Source organism: Exophiala aquamarina, assembly GCF_000709125.1.
Source record: "Exophiala aquamarina CBS 119918 chromosome Unknown aczIA-supercont1.6, whole genome shotgun sequence".
In the NCBI taxonomy this organism is placed as follows: domain Eukaryota; kingdom Fungi; phylum Ascomycota; class Eurotiomycetes; order Chaetothyriales; family Herpotrichiellaceae; genus Exophiala; species Exophiala aquamarina.
This window is the reverse complement of record NW_013550582.1, coordinates 1,453,780-1,475,170: the sequence shown is the minus strand read 5'-3', so window position 1 is coordinate 1,475,170 and position 21,391 is coordinate 1,453,780. Positions and strand designations below refer to the sequence as shown.

Genomic DNA, 21,391 nt, shown 5'->3' with positions numbered 1-21,391 from the left:
AGAGCGATAAAGTGAAAACGCGACGAACGATTGCTCTGACATATTTCGGTCTGTTTATGAACCAGATCGTTGGTATCAGTCTGGCCGTGTATTACTCGCCGAGTACGTTTTGCGGCTGCTTTGAGTATCCTGTGTTGACTGGCCGATACAGCTCTGCTTGTCCAAAGCATCAATATGGAGCCGAGAACCGTGCAGATCGTGGCTGGATTGTGTGTCGATCCACTTTCCTTTGCCATCTGACCTCCAGCTAACCAACTTTAACTAACATACAATTAATGTTTATCCTCGACTGCCTCGGACCTGCTTTGGCCCTTGGCCGGATGGGTCGAAGAAAGACAATGTTCTTTGGCGGTAAGGAATGCTCATCTCTGTGAAAGAATTCTGGCTCATGCTATGTTGCTTCGATATTGACTGCTGGTTGATTGACTGCATGATTTAATGTGGTGGAAATAAGTCTTTGGAATGAGATCCCTCAGATGCTGGTATATACGGTCGATGTCCGACTAGTAAGTGGCGATAGAAGGGCAAGTGGGCGAATGAGTGGGAATTTAGGGCCACGAGCGCCTTTGTAAAAACAATTTAAGCAGATCGTTTATAACACACAAATTGTCGACACACGTGCACATGGACTGTCGACCAGTTGAGGCCACCATATAGGCTATAGCAGGCAGCTAGACCTACTGTACAACATGCTTGAATAATACGAGTGAAAATTTATCATTATTGTTCTGGAGGGCGCCAGCCCATATGCAGTAGCAGACGAGGAAGTCCCCAATGGTTTAAAGGGAATGGAAGAATCCGTGATCCTTTCTTCCCTTCCCTTCTCTTCTCTTCTCTTCTCTTCACCACGCAATCATATCGAATGCCCATCGTATCTCCCGAGTCCTTACCTGGGCCTGTAACTGTCCGGTTCATGACAAAGTCCAATCCGCACCCCAAACATTCCCATTCAGCGCACTCAGCAGGTCCCCAATGAACAGCGTCTTCGTATCGGCATCATACGAACTATTCCCCAGCGGCCGGCCATTGACTCTGACCACCTTGTCCGGCGGCGCAACCTGCACACCCAAGAAGGTGATATTCGCGAGCGGCAGATCGAGGCCTGCATAGTCGCCCATCACACTGACGTTGAGATTTCCAGGCCCGGTGGAAGACAGCGTCACGAGCTTGGTGGCATTTGGGGCCAGTGATTCCCCGTCGTCGAGATACAGACTGCCAGCGGAACCTCCATCGACGTCCGGGGCGACGATCAGAGACCAGGGCGATTTGCGGGCGTCGCGCGTCGTGAGGGCCATCTCCTGCGTGGCGAGGATGGCGCCGCCGCGGATGTAGACCGGGATATGACCGAGGGGTGCTTCAATGGTGGTATTCTTGGTGGCGGGGACCGCAACGGAGGATTTATTGTACCAATCATAATACACCTCGGTGCCCTCGACGAGACCGGGGAATACGCCGTCGACGGTTATCGCGCCCTGTGTGAGCACGGGCGTGACCAGGATGGACGGCCCGAGGAAGAACTGGCGGTCGGCGTTTGCGAGCGACGGGTCGTTGGGGAACTCCCACGCCAGAGCGCGCATGACCGTCTCGCCTTTGGTGTGTGCGTTGTAGAACAGGGTGTAGAGATACGGCAGAAGCTGGAAGCGAATATCCATTGCCTTCTTGGTCGCGTCGATCACCGACTCCCACACGTACGCTTCCTGTGGGTTCGCGGAGAGCACGTTGTGGTTCCTGTAGAAGGGGAAGAATGCGGAGAGCTGCATCCAGCGATTGCAGAGTTCTTCAGAGCTCTGGCCGTTGAAGCCGCAGGTGTCGACTCCGATCAGGGGGATGCCGAACAGCGAGAAGCTCAGGGCTTGCGGGATCGAGAAGTACATGTAGTAGAACTTAGACGCGTTGTCGCCGCCCCAGTGGCCGGCAACGGTGCCTGAGCCTGGGAAAGTTGACCGGCCGATGACGAACGGCCGTTTACCAGGGATTGCTGCCAGTAAGGCCGCATAAGTGGATTGGAGAATCTGATGGCCATACAGGTTGTGAACGTCATATTCCATCACGCCATTTTGATGTGTGGCATTGGGAGAGACAGCGTGAACTGCAAGGTCGCCCTGAACATGGTTGATGACATAAGGCGGGTGGTTTACGTTCCTCACTCCTGGAGTCGGGGTCGTACGAAGATAGCTCGTGGAGGAGCTCTCGGTAGCAGACGAGCTTGAGGCCGTTGAAGTCGCGTCGGCTTGGGATTGAGAAGCAGAAGTAGCAGCTGCCGCTTCGGTCGCATTGGTAAGATTGAATCCTTCCGGATAATCGTACAGGACGTTTCCAGGCTCTCCAGGCAATTTGAATGGAGGATGAACGGGGTTCAGAGTCAGGTTTCCCGTGCCGCAGCTACCAACACAGAATGAGCTGACTTCACTCATGTCGATCCAGATGCCGTCAACTGGAAGCTTCTGATGCCACGACACGACTTCGTCCTTCCACCAACGATGTGTCGAGTTCTCGAGAAAATCGGCGAACACCGTGTAACCAGGCCAGACAGCTCCATAGTAGATAGATCCATCGGGATTCAGGAGATATGCATTCGCGTTCTTCCCGTTGTCGAAGGTTTGGTAAGCATCACTAGCGTTTTCCGGATTGGGAGCATAAATGGCACTGTCGACAATGGGAATATAATGCTGGCCGTTGTCATGTAGTCGCTGAAGGAATGCGGCACCTTCTTCATACCCGAATCGGATTTCATCGTTGTCGAAATCGCGATACTGATTCATGTAGTCGATGTCGTTCCAGATGGTCTCCAGGGGAATGCCAAACTTTTTATAGTTGTTCACCACTTCCTCAGTGACCGACCAGTTCTGGTAGCCCCATCGGCATTGATGGAAGCCAAACCCCCAGTAGCTCTGCAGAGCCGGAAGGCCAATGACTTCCAGATATTGCTGAGTGACGTTTGGTTGTGTAGGCCCAGAGAAAAAGTATAGGTCGATACTTCCACCCAACGTCCTCCACGTGACATTATCGGCTCGTAGGAGGACCTCCATTCCGTGCGAATTGCGGAAGTACAAGCCATGGGTAGAGGAAGTGTAATTGCCTGTCGCTTCACTTACGTCTAGTTCATGGGTTACCAGTGTGGTACTGTTATCATCACCAACCTCAAAGTATTTGGTCTGCAGATAAAATGGATGGCTACCGTAGAGGTTCTCATCGATGGGATCACCAACGTCTGCAGCGTAGATGGTGCGAGTAAGGTTATTCCCCAGCCTTAGGCCATGAATGACCTCCCCGAGCCCATAGAGGTTATAGCCCTCATCCTGATGAGTGACAAGTTCGATAAACTGGTTCTCATAGACCAGCTTAGTTCCTGTGGTGGAGAAGAGAACGTCACCGGTGCTGTTGCGGGTGACATTAAAACCAAAGCCCGTATCTTGCGAGTTGTCCCAGGAGAAGTTCAGATCACTCATCGTCATTTGGCCGCCAGCTTGAGTTCCAGCGGGGACATATTCAGTCGGAAGGATGTACCAGCTTTCATTTTGGGGGGTGATATTGGAAGGATGGATGTGGATGTGTAGGCGAGAGCTGGTCTGATACTCTACGGTCAACTCTAAGTTGTCGATGTCGGTCCCGTAGACGTTGCATGCTGGTCCCGCGAGCGCTAGCTGGGCAGTCAGGCCGGCGGATGAGGTTTTAACACTGCTGGCGGTGTATCCAGGGCAGTGGTCTTGTGCATTAGGAGCATCCTCGTCGTTGATGTTTGGCAGCAAAGTGGCTCCATCGTCCGCTTCGGATGGAACAGTGAACTGAGGAACAAATGTGGTTGCTACTGAAGCTTGAGAGGCGTTTGTCGATGACTGGGCCTGTGCAACGCACGGGGCGAGTGCGAGACTGGACAGGAAGATCGAAGACAGCATACTGTGCGGTCGTGCGGTACAGGCCCAGTCGCGTTCATGTAGCGTTGGCTGGACTGAGGACTTGAGGCTATTATAAAGAAATAGTGAGAGTCCGCTCAGTTCATTTCGTGCAGGTTGCAATCAATCGTGACCGTGCCACTGGCGAGAGAGAGGAGGACGGGTAACCTTCGAAGCTCTCTTTAAGAACAGTAGACGCTAGAGGCAGGGACGAGCATTCTTATATAGGTCTGCGAGCGATGTAGCAGTGGCAAAGGTTACAGGACTTACCATGAAGAAGTTGACCGACCCAAGTTCTCGTGGAGAAAGAATGCGGTGCAGGCGAAAAGCGCGACGCAACCACAAATCACGGCGGCCGTCTGAAGCCTTCCTAGACCATTGTGTCGTTTCGCATCGTCATAGCACATCTTTGATTCACAGAAAGATTTGCCCTGAACTCGGTCCGAGTTGCAGGACTACGCGGGAAATGTTCAGCAACTCGAGGAAGCCGGCCACCCTGTCCGTGGGGGTTGGAGCAGTACAACGCAGGATGCGGTGCGGCAGGTCGATCAAGCCCCTGTTTTGGGCGAGTAAATGTATTCTCGTGGAGCTTGTAGACAGGGCATCGGTCAACAGACCACTGAGATGTCGTTATTGCTCTAATAAGGGTCCTTTTCTCCCAGATTGTGACGCCGATGGTGGTTACATTTGCGGGGAAGCTGGTGGTGGTGCCTGACGGGAGGTACCGAGGATAGACAATCGGAAAGAAATCACAGGCAATCATGGATGAGTCTGATCCCTGATACAGCTTAGGAGAGGAGAAGCCATGCTTCCCGTGTTTACCTCTTCGACTCTTCGAATAGCAGACATGGTGGTCATTATAGGCGAGTCGTGTTCCTCCCACGGAGCTGCTCCTCAGGAAGCTTGAAGCCACCCCACAAAGCTTGAGGCTTGGTTGACGATCAATGACGCACAATGAACCACGATCAATACGAGCATATGGGTGTGGAGAATAGGAGCGGCCAAGCCTGCAGATACACCGAACAATACCCCGATTCGTGTCTCGCAAAGCAACCTTGGTATGCAGCGAGTACTGTATGTACGAGTAAGCATCGGAATCTACAGTCATGGGCCCGTGGATCTTGTCATTATTCAACACCGAGCCAGACTTCAACTTGTCGATTTTGGATTGATTGTCATACAATGCTTATGTAGGGGGTATCCCACGCTGACCTGACTTGCCCACAAGGCCCCAGCTTTCATCCTCCCAGCTAATAACAAGGACGCCTTTATTTGAGAACTCTGCTAATACTCCGACACAAGTGTCTCCTTTAACACCACACTCGAATCCATCAAGGGAAATCGGCCTGCTTGCTCAACGTAAAAGTCACCCCTTGACAAAGGAAACCCTTCGGCAGGTGCATGCATCAATGCCTGCCCAAAACAATTATTCATTACAAGAAAAGTCCCTTCCCAACCTCCAACCGTGCTTGAATTTCCTCACCAATTGCTCCATTTCTCTCCAATGCTTCCATGAGATTTATTCACTTACATCATCGAGTATCTCCTTCGGTGGGAGTGCGGCGACGACGGAAAAAGTCTTGAACTCTCTTGACTGCGCCTGATCGGCCCGCATGGTGCGTGGGCCCTTGCTCATGATCATATGCTTCTGCAAACTTGCGATTATTCTTCACAAGAACTCGTGCCTGCCGCCCTTGCTGAATCGATGGTCGGCCCACGTTCTCGGTGCTGTCGGGGGGTTTCGCAACCATCTGTGCCATCGGCTCACTTTGTTGTCGGTGATGCGGACCACGGCCTTGAGTTTGTGGCTGATAGACACCCGTTCCTCCGTAGACATCGTTCGTTGGTGCCGACGCTACTGGTCGCTGTGGCTGGTACTGCGTCTGAGGTGGCCGGGAGAAATTGTTGTACTTGTGGGATCTCGACGGGTCATATGATCCGTCATTGTTGACGTACTGATGATTGTCGTGCTCTGAACCACTAGCTACACGGTTTGCACCAGGGGGAGTGCCAATTTTGGATGTGTCCTCCTTAGAACCTCCCATCAGACCTTTGAACGACACAGAATTAGGAAGAAGTGAAAATCGTCGTACCGGCTTTTCTGTTTGCACATGTGCTTCCAAGTCCGTGCTCTTTCTCTTACCAAGCCCAAATGAGAACGATCGTTTGGATTCAGTCGACAAACGAGGGACTGGCTCTGATGCGAATTCCTTCATGCTAGTTGGTGGATACTTCCGTCCATTCTTCTGTCGCTCTGGATCCTTCTTTGCTACCGAATTAGACCTACCGAATAAGCGTTCTCCAAGCCCGCTCAGTGTGCTCGATCGACGATGATGTGTTTTCTGAGGTTGGTGTGCAGTAGGTGGAGGCATGGGAGTAGTCATTGGCTGTCCGATAGAATTCTGTGCGCCTGGTGAAGGCAAGGGACCCGAAATGTTATACCCACGTGCTGATTTGGTGGGCTGTGTCACGCGTCCTTGTGCGTTGGTCGTGGCTACAGTGGGTGCCACGGGCTGGCCATACGAACCACGTGAAGGCAGTCGGAGATCAGATCTGGTGTTGGTAGGGCCATTAGTAGAAGTCATCGAACCCTGAGTGCTGGGTCTGGTGGTATGTTGGCCACCTGGAGCAACTACAGGAGCAGTTCCAAAAGCAGTTGTAGAGTCAGATACCGAGCGTGGAATGTCACGAGCTGGACGAGTTGGAGGGTGCATGTTCTGTGACTTCTGTCGAGGCGAATCCCTAGGAGGGTCTTGTGGCAATGGCTTTGATAAGGACGGAGGCTGGGAAGTCGCCATAGCCTGACCTGCATCGTCGGCTCGAGTTCGACCAGCTGAAGGGCTTCCAGTCGCGGGGGCTTTGCCACGAGCGGTATGTGTCTGAGGAGCAACATACTCAGGCTGCAGTGTGTGTCGAGTTGCTCGCTCGCGACGTGAGCCGGAAGTCTCGTCTGGGTCTTGAAGCAGACCTTCATGCGCCCGAGTGAGGGTACCAGGAGAAGCTGCTGCGGCTCTGGAGGGCCCTTCACGGACAGAAGCACTCCTATTTAGAGAAGGCGGTTCATCTTCTGGAGTAAGCGTTAGCTCACAAGCCTCTAATCGGCAGCTACGAGACTCACCGGCCGGAACGGTAGTATTGGCAATGTCCGCAACGTTGGTAGTACTGCTAGTAATGTGCGAGACCACGTGATGGTACTCACTCAACCAACTGTGGCGGGCAACCTCAAACAGATCAGCACGTTTGCGTGGGTCAGGGACTAGAATTCGGCGAAGTAAATCGCGAGCGTGAGGTGTGACGTATTCTGGAAAAGTCAAAGGAGTGGTGGTAATGTACTTGTAAAGCAGGTTGATGTTGTCACCCTCAGGGTTGGCAGGGTCGTCGTCAAATGGTAGATAGCCGGCGAGCATGGCATACTAAGATGGATTAGAGCAGCCCAACATTTGGACGGGTGATTTGTAACTTACCAAGATGACACCACAACTCCAGACGTCGACCTTTTTCCCAGTGTACAGAGAGTCACTCACAACTAGTTCCGGGGCAGCATAGCAAGGGCTACCACAACTAGTCTGCATCAAATCACCTCTTCTCATACCACGAGCATCCAACCGGTCGAGCTTGAACTTTCTGACAAACTCCTTGTTGCCGAGATTGTACTCGATTTCGTCAGTCAACTCGTCCTTGGGATCGAAGTTGTTTGCGAATCCAAAATCGGTAATGATGATGTTTCGATTTTGGTCCAGGAGGAGATTTTCCAGTTTCAAATCTCGATGAACAATGCCTTTCTTGTGAAGATATCCTACTCCAGAGACCAGTTGAGCAAAAAGTCTTCGCGCGGCTGGATCCTTCAGATACCGATGATTTAGAATGTAATCGAAGAGTTCACCGCCCGATGCATACTCCAAAATGATACCAATGTGTCGCTCGGTTTCGACCATCTCATGCAGTCGGACGATATTGGGATGCGCTAGATCTCGCAGAATTGAGATTTCACGATAGATTTTTGGCAGCCGGGACGGGTTCGTAGCAACCGATTCTCTGCGGATCAGTTTGATGGCAACCTGCGAGCTTCCATCTTTCTTCCATCCCAATTTCACCTTGCCGAATTCGCCTTCACCAAGGGTCTGTCCCAACATGTAGTCTCCGAATTGCACGTCCTTTCTTCGCGACTTGGAATAGTCTTGTCGTCGAGCTGGGCCGAGGGCAGGTAGGAGGTCATCGACAGCGGGGTCTTCGGTGGCAATGGGTGCTGGCTGTGCCTCTGCCACTCTCTCCTGCATTCGTTCGGCATCAACCTGTGGATCTGAGACGACAACACGGTTGATAACCTCACTGTATTCGCGGACCAATGGACCGGGCGCACCACCAGGTGAATGCATGGCAGCATCGGATCGACTGTGAGTCGGGGAAGCATGTTGTCCTCGATTTCGTGAACTTGCGGCGCGATGAGGACCGTCGGGACTGGAAGGACCCTTTCTTCGGCTACGTGCAGCAGCTGCGGCGGTAGTGGCTGTATCGTCCCGTGGTCTGTCCCTTGACTCATCGTGATAATCTCCGACATGATTTTGAACACGACTAGATTGTGTATCTTGAACGTTTTGTCTGGCATGTCTCGAGGCAGCGACTCTTGCGTCCAATGGTGCTGTGGACGGTGGTACAGGTGCACGAGAAGAGGTTGGCTGTTGTGACGAGGTACGTGGGGGAGGGATAGGAGCTCCGTCATACTGGTCATAGGCAGTAGACTGATTGCGGGTATGATATGGTAGAGTAGTAGTTTGATTGGAGAAAGATGATGAGGTTACGGGAACCGAGTCGACACGAGACGTGTACCTCGCATCATTCGAGTCCTGAGGGGGATAGTACTAGATAAGGTCAGTAGATGTCAGTAGGCAGGCAAAGTTAGAGGTGGTCGCGCCGCGACACTCACATTTGGTTGGGTGTAATAACCATCAGGATCCAGGTCACCACCTTGGACATCGTAATGGTGGTCTTGATGTGTGCCATATGCAGCAGAGGTGGGCACCTGTCGGTATTGCCGAGAAGACTGCATGGCTTCTGCAGACATATCTGTTTCCACCGCAACGCCACGGTCGCGCACCCCGTCCCCAGACCTGAATCGGTCTCAGCGCTGTCCAATAATTGACAACGAGATCAAGTGGATTGTGAGTGCCGTGGGGGAACCGCAGGCTGTAAAGGATTAAAGTGTGGAGTTCTGGAACACAGCTTCGTTAGAGTCTTGCTACGGTGGGTGGTTGAATGCGAGATAACTGACCAGAGTGTCTAGGCTGCTCAGCATCAAGCTCTCGAGGCAGTCGTGACTAGTGTCAACAATGAGGAACGATACAGAACGCGCGGTGCACGCCCCAGGGTTGAAGGTGGTGGTGAGTTGCAATGTGCGGTGAGGTGACGGAAAGTTGAGGGTCGCGCGGAGGTCGGTGGTGAGGTAACGAGTATTATTTGTTGGGATGAATTCTCACAGGCAGCAAGTTGCGCGGACGAAAAAGACGCACACAGACGTCGAACCTGCGACGGGTGTAATGTCGAAAAGAATTCGTGTGGGTGTTTGTTCTGAATGAGGCTGTGGAAAAGTGTGAAGGGTCCAGGGCCAATCATCAACAAACACGGATCGAAGTCAGGTGAAGATAGAATAGGAGGATCGCGGTCATGGCGGAAAGGGTGAGAGGTGAGAGGGGAGGGAAGAGAGGTCGGGTCGACGAGATGAGTGGTGAGGGAGAGAGGAAGAGAAGGAGGTGGATGAGCAGGCAGTGAGAAGGTTGATGGTGAGGTAGGCGACGAGTGAAGAATGAGAGATTGGAGAGGGTCGCCGACAAGGAGATCAAGGTGTGAGGTATGAGGGATGAGGTACGGGAATACGGTAGGCTGCGGTGGGATGGCGAGTTGTGAAGTGTGAGCAGAGAGTAGGTGGTGGTGGTGGTGGTGGTGGTAGCAGCAGCTGTTGGTAGTGAGAGTAGCGGTAGTTTAGCGGTAACTTGGTACGGAGTTGCGCCAGTGGCCAGAGACTCGGTGTTGGGAGGAGCTCTACGAGTAGGAGTGCCTTGAAGCGCTGGAGGGGGCGCCAGCTGTGCTGGATAGACCTCTGCTTCAACGCCAGAGGCCAGAAAGCTGCAACGGGCAACAGGCAGTTGGGGGCGCTGGAGCAGGCCAAAACTCATCACATTCCAGACTCCTCCTACCGAGTACAAGGTCCTGGTCCCCCCCAAGAGCCTAGTACATAACCAAGCCTACGAGCAATCCTAGACTCATCCCAGGCCCTTGGGCTGCTGTTTAACCCACCGTTCGACTACGACTACACCACATACGTGAACCACACTCGTGCTCCGTATTCCACCCTGGTTCCTGTCAATTTTTAGACCACTCCTCCTCCTCCAACAGCGGTAAGTATTGCCAATGGTTCTCGCCAGGGAAATGACCTGCACTAACCAGGGATCTCAAAATGAACTAGCTATCTCGTTCCTAGGATAAAGCCACAATGTGGATATAATCGCGACCGACTATTGTCCCCCATCTTGCTAGGGTTGTCCTTAGAACAAACATGGCTTAACGAGCATGTTCGATGCCGCGCAGGATGATTGTTGTTTGCTGCACATGTTTCGGGAAACTCACCCACAATGCCCGTTGGTGAAATATGTAATGCATGGTATCGTCGTCTTGCCTCGCCCATGAGCACAGGGTCCGGGTGCACATGTGCTGTCAAAAGCCGTACCACTGGCTGACCGTTTTGTCCACTCTGCCGGCCAGGCTGTCAGTTTCTGCGTGCCTGTCTCGAGTCTTTCTAGCATGTCATTCGCGCTATTGGCGGCAAGGGGGGTTGCCTCATCGCGCCCCTGCAAGGAACGCGTCGTCTTCCCGGACTACAGACAAGCACAAATGCCCATTCCATCAACAATGAAGAAACAGGTGTTAATCAGGTCGTCAGGAGAATAACAACAAATCAAATATGACTATCGGCAAGCTGACTAGGCATAGAGCATAGACGAAACAGAGACAGACCCTAACCTACGAGCACCTGCACAACATCCCAAACTTAACCGCGAGACGAACCACGCCCGCTCATGCCAATCGACTCCAAAAAGACGCGAGGTGGCATTGGCGTTTTTCCCTTTAGCGAAATTTCCCTCTTGAAACGCGACTGACAGGACAGGACCACCCAACTTTGGGTGAGAGCGGAGCCCGAGGGCCCAGTGTGCCCCAGGGCGGATTGGAATAAAGATCGCCCCGCGGCTTCTCAAAGTTCAAGGTTTGGCTCGGGAACTTGGACAATTTGGGCTGTCCCCGTCGTCAGTGTAGACCTCACTGTAGCACACTTGGCAGTACATCCATACGAGGACTGTACGTAGCCAGCGGGCGATTGATTGCACCTGGATCCCATACAGATGCCCGCTGTCTCTTACCTAACCCTTTGGGCGTTACATACAAGTACTAGTGCCTATCATGGCCGAGGCCCATCAAAGCGTCAGAACAGGCTAACGGGCCAGTCTGCACTGCTCAGCTGCATTCAGTGCATGTCTTTGGCCGTCACCTTTCTTTTACCTCTTTCATCTGATAGCCAGCTGCCTGTTCCTAAGGCGTGTAGTCTGTACTCTGCAGACCCTGCGACTTTGGACAGCACAAAGGCCGCAAGGGATGCCCTCGGGCCTATCAATCCCCCACGTACTGAATTGGACCGAGACAATAGTATAATATACTCCGTACCAGTTTTGTTGCGAACCAAACTACCGAGTACGTCTCGACTCTCGAGTCTCACCAAGTCGTGTCTGTATCTCGACGGCTCTCAGATCGTTTCTTCCGCTCCAAACCCCCCGTGTGCAAAACTGGCGTGCATCTCTCTGTCCTCTTCCCCATGACCGCGTCTCTTCCTGTTCCTGCCTGTTCCTGGTTTGGACTCCTTGGAGTAATCCGACCCATAATTATCACTACTCGTACTGTAGCTGGTCAGTCATGACCCACGGAGCCACACGGCCCCGCCTGCTGGGCAGTTCCTGGTCCCTGTCGTCGGCCCAACTTTGAATACTACCATCATTCCCGCCATGCGGACATCACTTTCCGCGCTCAGAACCTGTAGCCGTCCATCATACTAGAGAGCGTGAGACAACCACCACCACGACGACCTTGCTTTTGAACCTTTCTGAATCTTGATCCCAGTAGCTTGTATTCTAGTCTCCGTTCTCTGTGCTCGCTCGGAAGCTTACAAGCTACCGCAGGCTCTCCCAATCGATGACGGGCACGGCTCCGACAGTGCGTATTTTGAGTTTCAGCCACAGCAAGCAGCGAATGTCATGCAGACACATCCACAGATCCCACACACTAATAACTCCATACTCCGTACGGAGTACTCGTACTTGTATAACTCTCATCCACCCAGGCCAAACAGTTTTGAGCGTCAGTCACGGAGCCTCGTCTTGGAAATTGCCATTCTTATTCCCACATTTCACTACGGAATACTCCGTCCTTGACAACGCAAAGCCCAGCTGGCCCATTCCTCCACAGTCCAAGTTCAGCATCAAACTCCTTGCCGGCTTCATCATGAAATCCTGTTCCAGAACATCTCGTAGCGTCATCGTCATAATTCATGCCCAGCCCCAAGTCTACTCGTACTGTACGAATCTATCGCAATCGCTTATCTCTTTTCTCGAACGTTTTGCCCTTGTAATGCCGATCCCATCGGCTCACCCACTCCGGAGGAATAGGAATATGCTGGCGGGAGTGCAGCCGCATTGCCATAGCTTTCCACCCCATATCCAGGTTGGCTAACTCCCGGCTGCGACGACCCGCCATATAAGTCAGAAGAATAGCTGTCGCTTCGCTTCTCTCCCGTTGAGCGTGCCTCCGCTGGCACGACTCCGCCATCGCCTCCACCAACTATCAGCTGTTGTCCGTTGGGCATTCGACCAACCACCATTCCTTTGGCCACTGATTTGATCACCGCTCGTCTGGACACTCCCATCGCGTCAATATATACCAAGCCAACATTCTTGACACCACCTGCCAACCCAGATGCAACTTTGCCAGCTTCTGGACCATATTTGTGCCCAACCACATTAGTCGCAGCAACCGAACTGGAAGCCAGCAGTTGACGTCCAGCATGGTCGATGCCGTCCGCAATGGTCGAAAAGGCTATCATAGATTTGTTGAGCACTCCTGGCTTATAATCCTTGCCGGGCTCCTTCTTGGCTCGCTCTCCTTTGCGTGCAAGTGACGCTCCAAAGTTCTGAGCATATCGTCCCAACTGGCCCACTGTCTTCGCACTGATCCCAACCGCTCCTTGTGTGAAGGAATGTATCTGTCGGATTCGATCGTGCGTGGTCGGGGAAAACGTCATGGGTTTGGGATTAGGCTGCGTCTTCTTCTGAAAACTGTCCGCGCCCGATGTCATCGCCTTTGCAATGTAGGTCGAACCCGTAACTAACAGCCTTGATGCAGTCGCTGAAGATTGCACAATAGTAGACTTGGCATATGCTGGATGTTTTGCCATCTCAAGGTAATGGTCGGACACATTGTCAATTCGTATCTGGTTTCCTTGTCCTTCTTCAGGCAGCTGGATTTGAACGGGGGCTAGACAATAATATTAGTCCAGGGTCATGGAGATGGGGGGCCGGAAACTCACTCTTTGATCCTGGCTTGATATTGGCTGACTCGACCACGTTATAACTGTCTTGGAGCTCACCAATGACACTGCCATTCTCTTCATCAATAAGGACAATCTGCCCATGTTGATGTGGGATAATTGCTTGTTCTTTTCCACCTCCTGATGACCCAACATAACCCTCACCGGGTTGGTACTCTTGCGGGTCATATTGTTTGAACCCCTTGGGAGGAGCACTGGCCCGCTCAAGAAATGCGGTACATTGGGCAAGAATGGTTTCGAAAGTGTCGACCTCTTCTTGGGCCACTTTCCCAGGGCCAGTGCCAACCGAAGGGAACTGGATACGGATGAAAGCGCCAGCATCGGGGCCTAGATCCCATCGCGGGATAAGGTAACTGCTGGGTGGTTTGTGGTAAACTTGTGTGCTTGCAGGCAAAGGTAGGTCAAGCTCTGGTGGGAGATGGAGATGTAGATAGAAGTCCTCCTCGGGGGCTGAGCTGGATGGTTCGGTGGATGACAAGTCGGCAAACGGTGATGCAGTGGGCACCATGAGTAAGGACAGCGTCTGCGGTCCACTGGTAGTAATCAGGTGTTCCTCGCCATTCTGAACAGCATAGGCGGCAATATCGCCAACACTGAAGAGCACTTGAGGCTCTGAGTGACCGGCAGACATGGCCGGATACGATGTAATAGGAGCCTGACAGGTCACCGGTATTTAATATTGCTGGTGACTTTTGAATAACGGTAAGAGACTGGCGATATTCAGGGACAGAGGAGGAAGGGGAAGAGAATGATGGAAGCGCAACGACCAACGAGTGTGCTCATGACCTAGAGCGACAGAGGGTTTCTTATTATAACATTGTCTGGTCGCAGTAAACGCCAGGTGGAGGGGACATTGAAGCCTGGGCGCCAGTCGTTGCAAGTGAAAGAAGTGGGCGTCAGGAGTATCGTTCTTGCCAAGTCATCCACCGTCGACGTCACATGCTGTGGCGCAGAACGCCACAATAATGCGCCAGCCACAGGTTGAGGAACCTTCAAGCTGATCGTCAAGTTAGCATGGGTCAATGGGAAGGCCTGGACCCTGGTACTGCCAGTGGGGACGAGCACCCCCAAATGGAAGGCAGGGAAGGTGCTCGGGAGACCCAGAGGATTGTACTCTATGACAGCCATGACATGTCTTGTCTCTCACTCATCCGTACGCCAAGAAAACCCTCACAGCTAAAATGACACGGTTTTGTCACTTAATGTATCATCACAACTATAATGGGGTATTCCTACGGCAAATAGGATCCTCTAAAACTCGGCAGTAAACCAAATTAGTTTCAGTGCTAAGAATACTGGATTATGTCACTGTAAATAAGTGCTTAAAGTGCTAACGTCCCTTACTCATCGAAGCGAGTAACTATACCGCGGGAGGTAAATCTTTCACCCTCTCTTATTTTTTAAGTTACTGACTTACTTATCCATATGGTATTACTGTAACGCTATTAGTTATAGTAGTATAGTATGCGCGTAAATCTGAGAAGACGAGGTTGTTATAATCCGAACGGTTTTCATAATTGCATGTACCAGTCAAAACCCGCCCAGCGCGATTACAATAATCTACGTCCTCTCCTTGCAAGGACTGCGCGTGGAAGTATGAGCACTAAATGCCATGTTGCATGTTCTGCTATCGATATCATTGCTCGTAGCAGGTACAGAATGAAATCCACTTCTGTTTGGTCGTCGATCTGATGGTCATGTCAACTCGATCTCCGACCTGAGACTGTTGACGTGGAAGGACACCAGCCATGAGTAGTAGGGTGTGATTTTGAGCAAGAAGTTCCAGATATGGTAGGCGAAAGTCCCCTTGGGGATGTACCACGCTGCCAACTTTCTCGAGGCGGCCTGGAGGGGTTCAGTGCTGGGACGCAGTCTCTCCTCGTGGTAACGCAGTGCCTCTGAGACATGACTGGTGTTCCCGGGCGCCTTGCCCAAGATCTCAGCCGATGCCAGCGCCATACCGGCACTCTGGCCAGAAAGAAGAGTGAGACAACGCGCTGCGTCGCCAAGAAGAAGTATTCTGCCTTTGGACCCGCGTGGAAGGTTCACCAACGCAAGAGGGTCAATATTGACCAGAGCGCCCGGCTTGTCTGCCTGCTCAACGGCCTCCCGCACACTCGGGACACATTTGGCCGTTATTTCACTGAGAATTTTGAACCTCTCCTGCGAGGTCAGGGGTGGTAAGAATCGGTCTTGCGTGCATCCACTCAGAAATGAATCAAACAGTCAAATGAATCAGTGCGGGTTCAGCCCACGAGAGGAGCTGCCTGATGCAGTCCTGTAGTAGTACAGACGGACCAGATACCAAAAGCACTCGGGCGGTGAATTTGAATTCTCGTGCTCCTCTAAACCTATTCGGACAGAAGAATCCCGCCGTTTGAACCCATCTAATAACTAAGCCATTCTGAGCTTCTCTTGCACCCTTGGCACCCACCGGGGCTATGACATGGCGAACCCTTACATAAGCGGCACTGGCGGTTTGAATTGTCCGCTGGCTTGTGCACGAGTCATTTCACAGAGCGAAATCGCCAATGCGGCGGGTTAAGACCTGTCTAAATACGCAAATTCGCATCAGGGTCGTCTATGCTCGGGACACCCAGAGGTATCATGCATGTGATATTCTGAATTTCTGACTGGTAGCAATGGACCCCAGCCCAGAGCAACCCACTAAATACTGTAGAAGCGAAGAAAGTGAACCCGGCTGATCTTCTCCTGTTCGTGTCCTCGTCCATATCCGCACTTCTTCAAGTCGTTGCGCGGGCAAAGGCGGGCCTCAGCAATCACTCTGAAGCTGGGCCCGAGTGATCAATAGGCGTCTCCGAACAAGGGCCGTAGGTGCCTCCCTGGTTGGGCAACCCGCACCTAACCGAAGCCGAGGCTGAGATCCCAAATCTAAAAGCACAAAGTCATTACGCACGGAATACGGAGGACATTCTTAGCAGCCTCCCAACATCCAAGACCTGCGCCGTTGATAAATCTTTTTTGTTCTTTCCGCGTTGACACCACTTCCACTGACGCCAACCCGCCTCTTCAACCTCACTTCGTGCTTCAACACCAATAGCACACTGTCAGCTCCTCGACAATATGGCAACAATATGCAGATCGTTACGGCCTCTCGCCAACGCCACGAGACCCCTACCCGCCTTCAGTCCTGCTGCTAGAGTGGTTTCGAGACGGACTCCTCTACGGTATGTTCGACTAACTCCCTGGAGAATCCTGGCTTATCCTCGCACAGGCAGCAAGCTCCCTTTTCTACCTCGAGACGACGCAACAACGATGAAGATCTAACTTCTCTCTCCCCAACACCCATTACACACTTCTCCGAGACTGAGACCATGCTGGCAGAGTCGGTCTCCAAATGGGCTAACGAAGAAGTCGCCCCTAAAGTCCGCGAAATGGACGAAGCAGAAAAGATGGACCCTGAGATTGTGGAGCGCATGTTTGAGCAAGGTCTAATGGCATTTGAGATTCCTGAGGAGTATGGAGGTGCGGGAATGAATTTCACTTCTGCAATTGTTGGGATCGAGGAGCTTGCCAGAGTCGACCCTTCTGTTTCCGTCATGTGCGATGTCCACAACACCCTGGTTGTCACCGCCATCTTGAAATATGGCAGTGAGGCGTTCAAGAAGGAGTGGCTACCCAAGCTCGCCACCAATACTGTGGGATCTTTCTGCCTATCCGAACCTGTGTCTGGATCAGACGCATTTGCATTGAAGACCAAAGCGGAGAAGACAGAAACTGGCTACAAGGTATGGAACCTCCTACACGTGTATAATCCAATGCTCACTCGCTTTCAGATCAACGGCTCCAAAATGTGGATCACCAATTCCATGGAAGCTGGCTTTTTCCTGGTCTTCGCCAATCTCAAGCCTGAAGCCGGCTACAAGGGAATCACCGCGTTCGTTGTAACCAAGGATACCAAAGGTTTCAGCATCGCCAAAAAGGAGAAGAAGCTGGGTATCAAAGCCTCCAGCACGTGTGTGATCAACTTTGACGATGTCGAAATTCCCAAAGAGAACCTTCTTGGCAAAGAAGGTGAAGGCTACAAATATGCCATTGGGCTTCTTAACGAAGGCCGCATCGGTATTGGAGCCCAAATGACTGGACTGGCTCTTGGTGCGTGGGAGAACGCCGCCAAGTATGTGTGGAATGACCGAAAGCAATTCGGAAAGCTCGTTGGAGAGTTTCAGGGAATGCAACATCAACTCGCACAGTCATATACCGAGATCTGTGCGGCGCGAGCACTGGTTTACAATGCGGCACGAAAGAAGGAGGCCGGCGAGGACTTTGTGACGGACGCTGCCATGGCCAAGCTATACGCATCACAGGTTGCCGGAAGGGTTAGCGGACTGGCTGTGGAGTGGATGGGTGGTATGGGATTCGTCCGTGAGGGCATCGCTGAGAAGATGTTCCGTGACAGCAAGATCGGTGCCATTTATGAGGGCACCAGCAACATCCAGCTGACCACGATAGCGAAAGCACTGCAAAAAAGGTATACTTCATGAACGATGGGACATTGTCTTTCTGATTGCCGAGATTTAATGTATTCTATCAAAATATCAGACCATTCTAGAAGCTCACTGACTACCGCTGACATGAGCATGCAGACCGTCCAGGGCTCTTTCGTAACCTCTCATTCTTACTGGCACGGCCGAGACACCGGCTCAGTAGATCCAAGTGCCGCCGGTTGTGAAATCTGCTCGTGGCTCACCCGGATTCCGAACTAAGGTTATGCCGTCCTGTATGGGACATTCACCCCCGTCCGACCTACCAGTGGTAGGTGACCACCCTTGAACTCACCGGCCATACGAGCGAAATGATATCTAGCTCAATGCCGCCGCAACACTATCCTGTTGACCTTTCAGCACTTTATTGTGACTCTGGCAATGAATGATAATCCCGCCGCGGATTTTGTGTCTCCATAGCGGAATCTATCGTCGACCAATCCTGACTATAATGTATGCGTCCTAAGGTTACTAGTGGGAATGTCTGGCATCGGGGTCACAAAAGAGAAGATGAAGATGCGACCCATCTAAAATTCATACTCTGGACAAAACAACTTGAACCGGTCACGCCGTAGTTCCGCCGCCGGTGTCCTGCGCATATCGTCGAGAAGATAGTCAAGCCATGCATGCACAGCGTCCTCCCATGCCTGGGTATCTTCATCGTTTCATTCTAATTCATTGGACAACTCCAGTCCGAACGATTTCTTTCGAGTTCCGATGCTGAGGAGACGACTTCTGAAGTCGCCAAAGCCACTCCCCATAGGTGCATTGGACGGCAGCTCAAAAGGAATGGTGTCAGCATTTCCAATGCGTGCCAAAGGGTGTCAGTATAATGTTCAAGTCAGAAAGGCTCTTGTATCTTCTAGTGCTGTTCTCCGAATGGGATTCCAGGCGAAATAGGTGGGGATATTTCTGTTCCAGGATCGATATGAAAGTCAAGGACAAAGCCCTTTGTAAGAAGGGGAATTGAATTCATGGTGCAACTATTTGTATGCAGATAGCAGTCCGTATGCGCGGATGCTCATGCATTGAGCCTATATCATGCGCCAAAGTTCGGTATACCTTTCTTCAGGTCCTCAGTGACGCTTTCAGAGTTTCAGGATTGCTTCTGTGGCCAGGACCTCTCAGGTCCATCGTAGCAGGGTGAAATGTAACCCTTCAGATAAGGGCAAAGCGGGGGATGAGCAGGAAGTTGAGTAGAAAGTGAGAGAGTGAGTCGCGAGCGGGGGGGGGGAACAAGGGCACGGCCGTGACGACGGCCCCAACTGAGGTCCAACCAGATTTCACTGTACTCCTGCTGCCAAGTTGGTAACTGCCTAAGTCCTTGACTTGTTCCTCCGTATATAAATGGTAGGTCCCGCCTCGCTGCAACACTTTTGCCTCACTGTCGCTATCTCCTTGCAATACCTTGGCCATCAACAGGGAGATGGAATATTCTTCAGTTGTCGTGGATATTGATCCTCATGGGCAAAAGGCCCATCAAGCATGTTCAGCTTGTCGCAAGTAAGTCGGTCTTTCATATCAATGAGGCCAGTCTGCCTAGCCAGCTCGACGTAGTGCCTTAAACACAATAAGCGCAACGCCAGGAGATTTTTTGATCGTCGCTGGAGCGGATTTAATCAATCCGAAATTTAAGTTTCTTGAGACTCAATGATCCATGTCCACCACGATAGATCAATCACATCCATCTACAGGGCTTGCATGTGGTTGTGCTGACTACAGCCACTGTTTAGGCAGAAGCGAAAATGCGACAAAAATCTTCCAAGCTGTTCACTGTGTTTACGTATGTCACGGCCATGTGACTACTCGGAGTCTGGCCAGCAGCCAGCTTCCGAAGGCTTTGCAATGCTAAAGCAGAAAATCACTGATCTCGAGGCTCGGCTAGACGGGAGACGATCTGATCTAGGATGGCACGAACCCATACGCTCTGTGAGCAGGAGTCCTGCATCAACCACCGACCTCGCCGCTGTCCAGGATGCTTCAGCGTTCCCCCCAATGTTCTTTCTCGACGCCGAGGTTTTCCGTGAAAGCGACATGAAAATTGTCAAGCCGAATATTCAGGTACCAACCGAAGTCGCCAGCACTCTTGGTACCTCCATCCTCGATATCCAAGATGTGGTAGACCGATACTTCGAAAACATCCACACCTGGCTTCCATTCATCTCCAAGAAGCGGATGGAACTCGCTTTGTCGAATCCTGGCCTTGAACTGTCTCTCGAATTTGCCATGTTATTACTTGCCATGAAGCTTATCATCCAGATCCCTTCGGGAGGCTCGCCGAGCGTCCGATCCCCCTTGTATGCTCTCACCAAGCGATATTTCGCCATGGTCGAGTCTAGCGGTATTATTTCATGCCAGACACTTCAAGCCAATATCTTGATCAGTGCCTACGAGATCGGCCATGCGATCTACCCCGCAGCATACTTGACTACTGGGCATTCTGCTAGACTCGGACACGCTTTGGGCCTCAATGATCGGACTCATGCCCCTCAGATTCACAAGAGAAAGGCAAGCGCATGGGCAGAAGTAGAGGAGACTAGGCGCACATGGTGGGCAGTCATGCTTCTAGACAGATATGTCAACATTGGTAGCCAGGGTCATCCTCTAGCAACAGATGATCCGGCGAGGAATGACATGTTACCAGTAGACGATGCAATGTGGGATGCGGGTGAAATGACGACAAGTGAGCCTTTATATGTGTCTTCTCCCACCAACGTTCGAGCGGATTCGTTTGCACGAACCTGTCAGGCAACCCACCTTCTGGGCCGACTGATACGCCTATTGAACGACAATTTACTCGAGTCACCAGCACGTTTTACCGAGGCGATACAGTTGCATCGCACCGTACAAGCACTGGCCAATCTAGTCCCAGCCGATGTTCAACGTTCCCCCGAACGATTCGGAACCTCGATAGCATTATGCTACAGCGGCATTCTTCATCTTTCTGACCCATTTGCATGTACCGAGTCCAACCGAGGAGATCATACGGTCGAAGAGACTGAGATGCAAACAATTGCTATCGCCAGCATGCGATCCGCCGCGCACGACGCATTGCAATTCAGCCACTTGTTGAAGATAAGCATGGCCAGGAACCCGCCCTCGATCAGTCCACTCGTCGCCGACTGTTTCTATATGGCCGCTGCGACTTATGCTTGGCTGGTTCACGAAACTGGATCTAGAGAGGCTGCAGAATCTTACCATTCATTAAGAGGAGTTCTTGAACTGATGAGTGCTCGTTGGGCGGTTGCTACTCAATACTTGGCAATCTTGAATAAAGCTCAGGAGACGCTATATCCGCAGACCGCCCTTCTTATTCAACCAACCGCGGCGTGAATATTGGGCTGAAGGTT

The 21,391-nt window shown here is 51.9% G+C and overlaps 6 protein-coding genes across 6 annotated transcripts; 2 read left to right on the top strand and 4 right to left on the bottom strand.

The window, feature by feature from the left end:
• Window positions 1–911: 911 nt before the first annotated feature.
• On the bottom strand, window positions 912–3,896 carry A1O9_07878 (alpha-glucosidase; the record flags this gene model as incomplete). The annotated part of the gene is made up of 1 exon (XM_013403433.1): window positions 912–3,896. The coding sequence occupies one exon, from the start codon at window positions 3,894–3,896 to the stop codon at window positions 912–914; it is 2,985 nt and encodes a 994-aa protein (XP_013258887.1).
• A 1,529-nt stretch (window positions 3,897–5,425) lies between these two features.
• A1O9_07877 (CAMK/CAMKL/KIN4 protein kinase) lies at window positions 5,426–8,955 on the bottom strand (the record flags this gene model as incomplete). Its single annotated transcript, XM_013403432.1, has 4 exons — window positions 5,426–6,960; window positions 7,003–7,306; window positions 7,358–8,752; window positions 8,818–8,955. 4 exons carry the CDS (start codon window positions 8,953–8,955, stop codon window positions 5,426–5,428), a joined length of 3,372 nt encoding a protein of 1,123 aa, XP_013258886.1.
• A 3,573-nt stretch (window positions 8,956–12,528) lies between these two features.
• Window positions 12,529–14,167, bottom strand: A1O9_07876 (uncharacterized protein; the record flags this gene model as incomplete). Its single annotated transcript, XM_013403431.1, has 2 exons — window positions 12,529–13,463; window positions 13,516–14,167. The coding sequence occupies 2 exons, from the start codon at window positions 14,165–14,167 to the stop codon at window positions 12,529–12,531; spliced, it is 1,587 nt and encodes a 528-aa protein (XP_013258885.1).
• Window positions 14,168–15,231: 1,064 nt separating this feature from the next.
• On the bottom strand, window positions 15,232–15,495 carry A1O9_07875 (uncharacterized protein; the record flags this gene model as incomplete). The annotated part of the gene is made up of 1 exon (XM_013403430.1): window positions 15,232–15,495. The coding sequence occupies one exon, from the start codon at window positions 15,493–15,495 to the stop codon at window positions 15,232–15,234; it is 264 nt and encodes an 87-aa protein (XP_013258884.1).
• Window positions 15,496–16,620: 1,125 nt separating this feature from the next.
• On the top strand, window positions 16,621–18,041 carry A1O9_07874 (acyl-CoA dehydrogenase; the record flags this gene model as incomplete). The annotated part of the gene is made up of 3 exons (XM_013403429.1): window positions 16,621–16,724; window positions 16,772–17,285; window positions 17,334–18,041. The coding sequence occupies 3 exons, from the start codon at window positions 16,621–16,623 to the stop codon at window positions 18,039–18,041; spliced, it is 1,326 nt and encodes a 441-aa protein (XP_013258883.1).
• Window positions 18,042–19,826: 1,785 nt separating this feature from the next.
• On the top strand, window positions 19,827–21,374 carry A1O9_07873 (uncharacterized protein; the record flags this gene model as incomplete). The annotated part of the gene is made up of 1 exon (XM_013403428.1): window positions 19,827–21,374. The coding sequence occupies one exon, from the start codon at window positions 19,827–19,829 to the stop codon at window positions 21,372–21,374; it is 1,548 nt and encodes a 515-aa protein (XP_013258882.1).
• Between the last annotated feature and the right edge of the window lie 17 nt (window positions 21,375–21,391).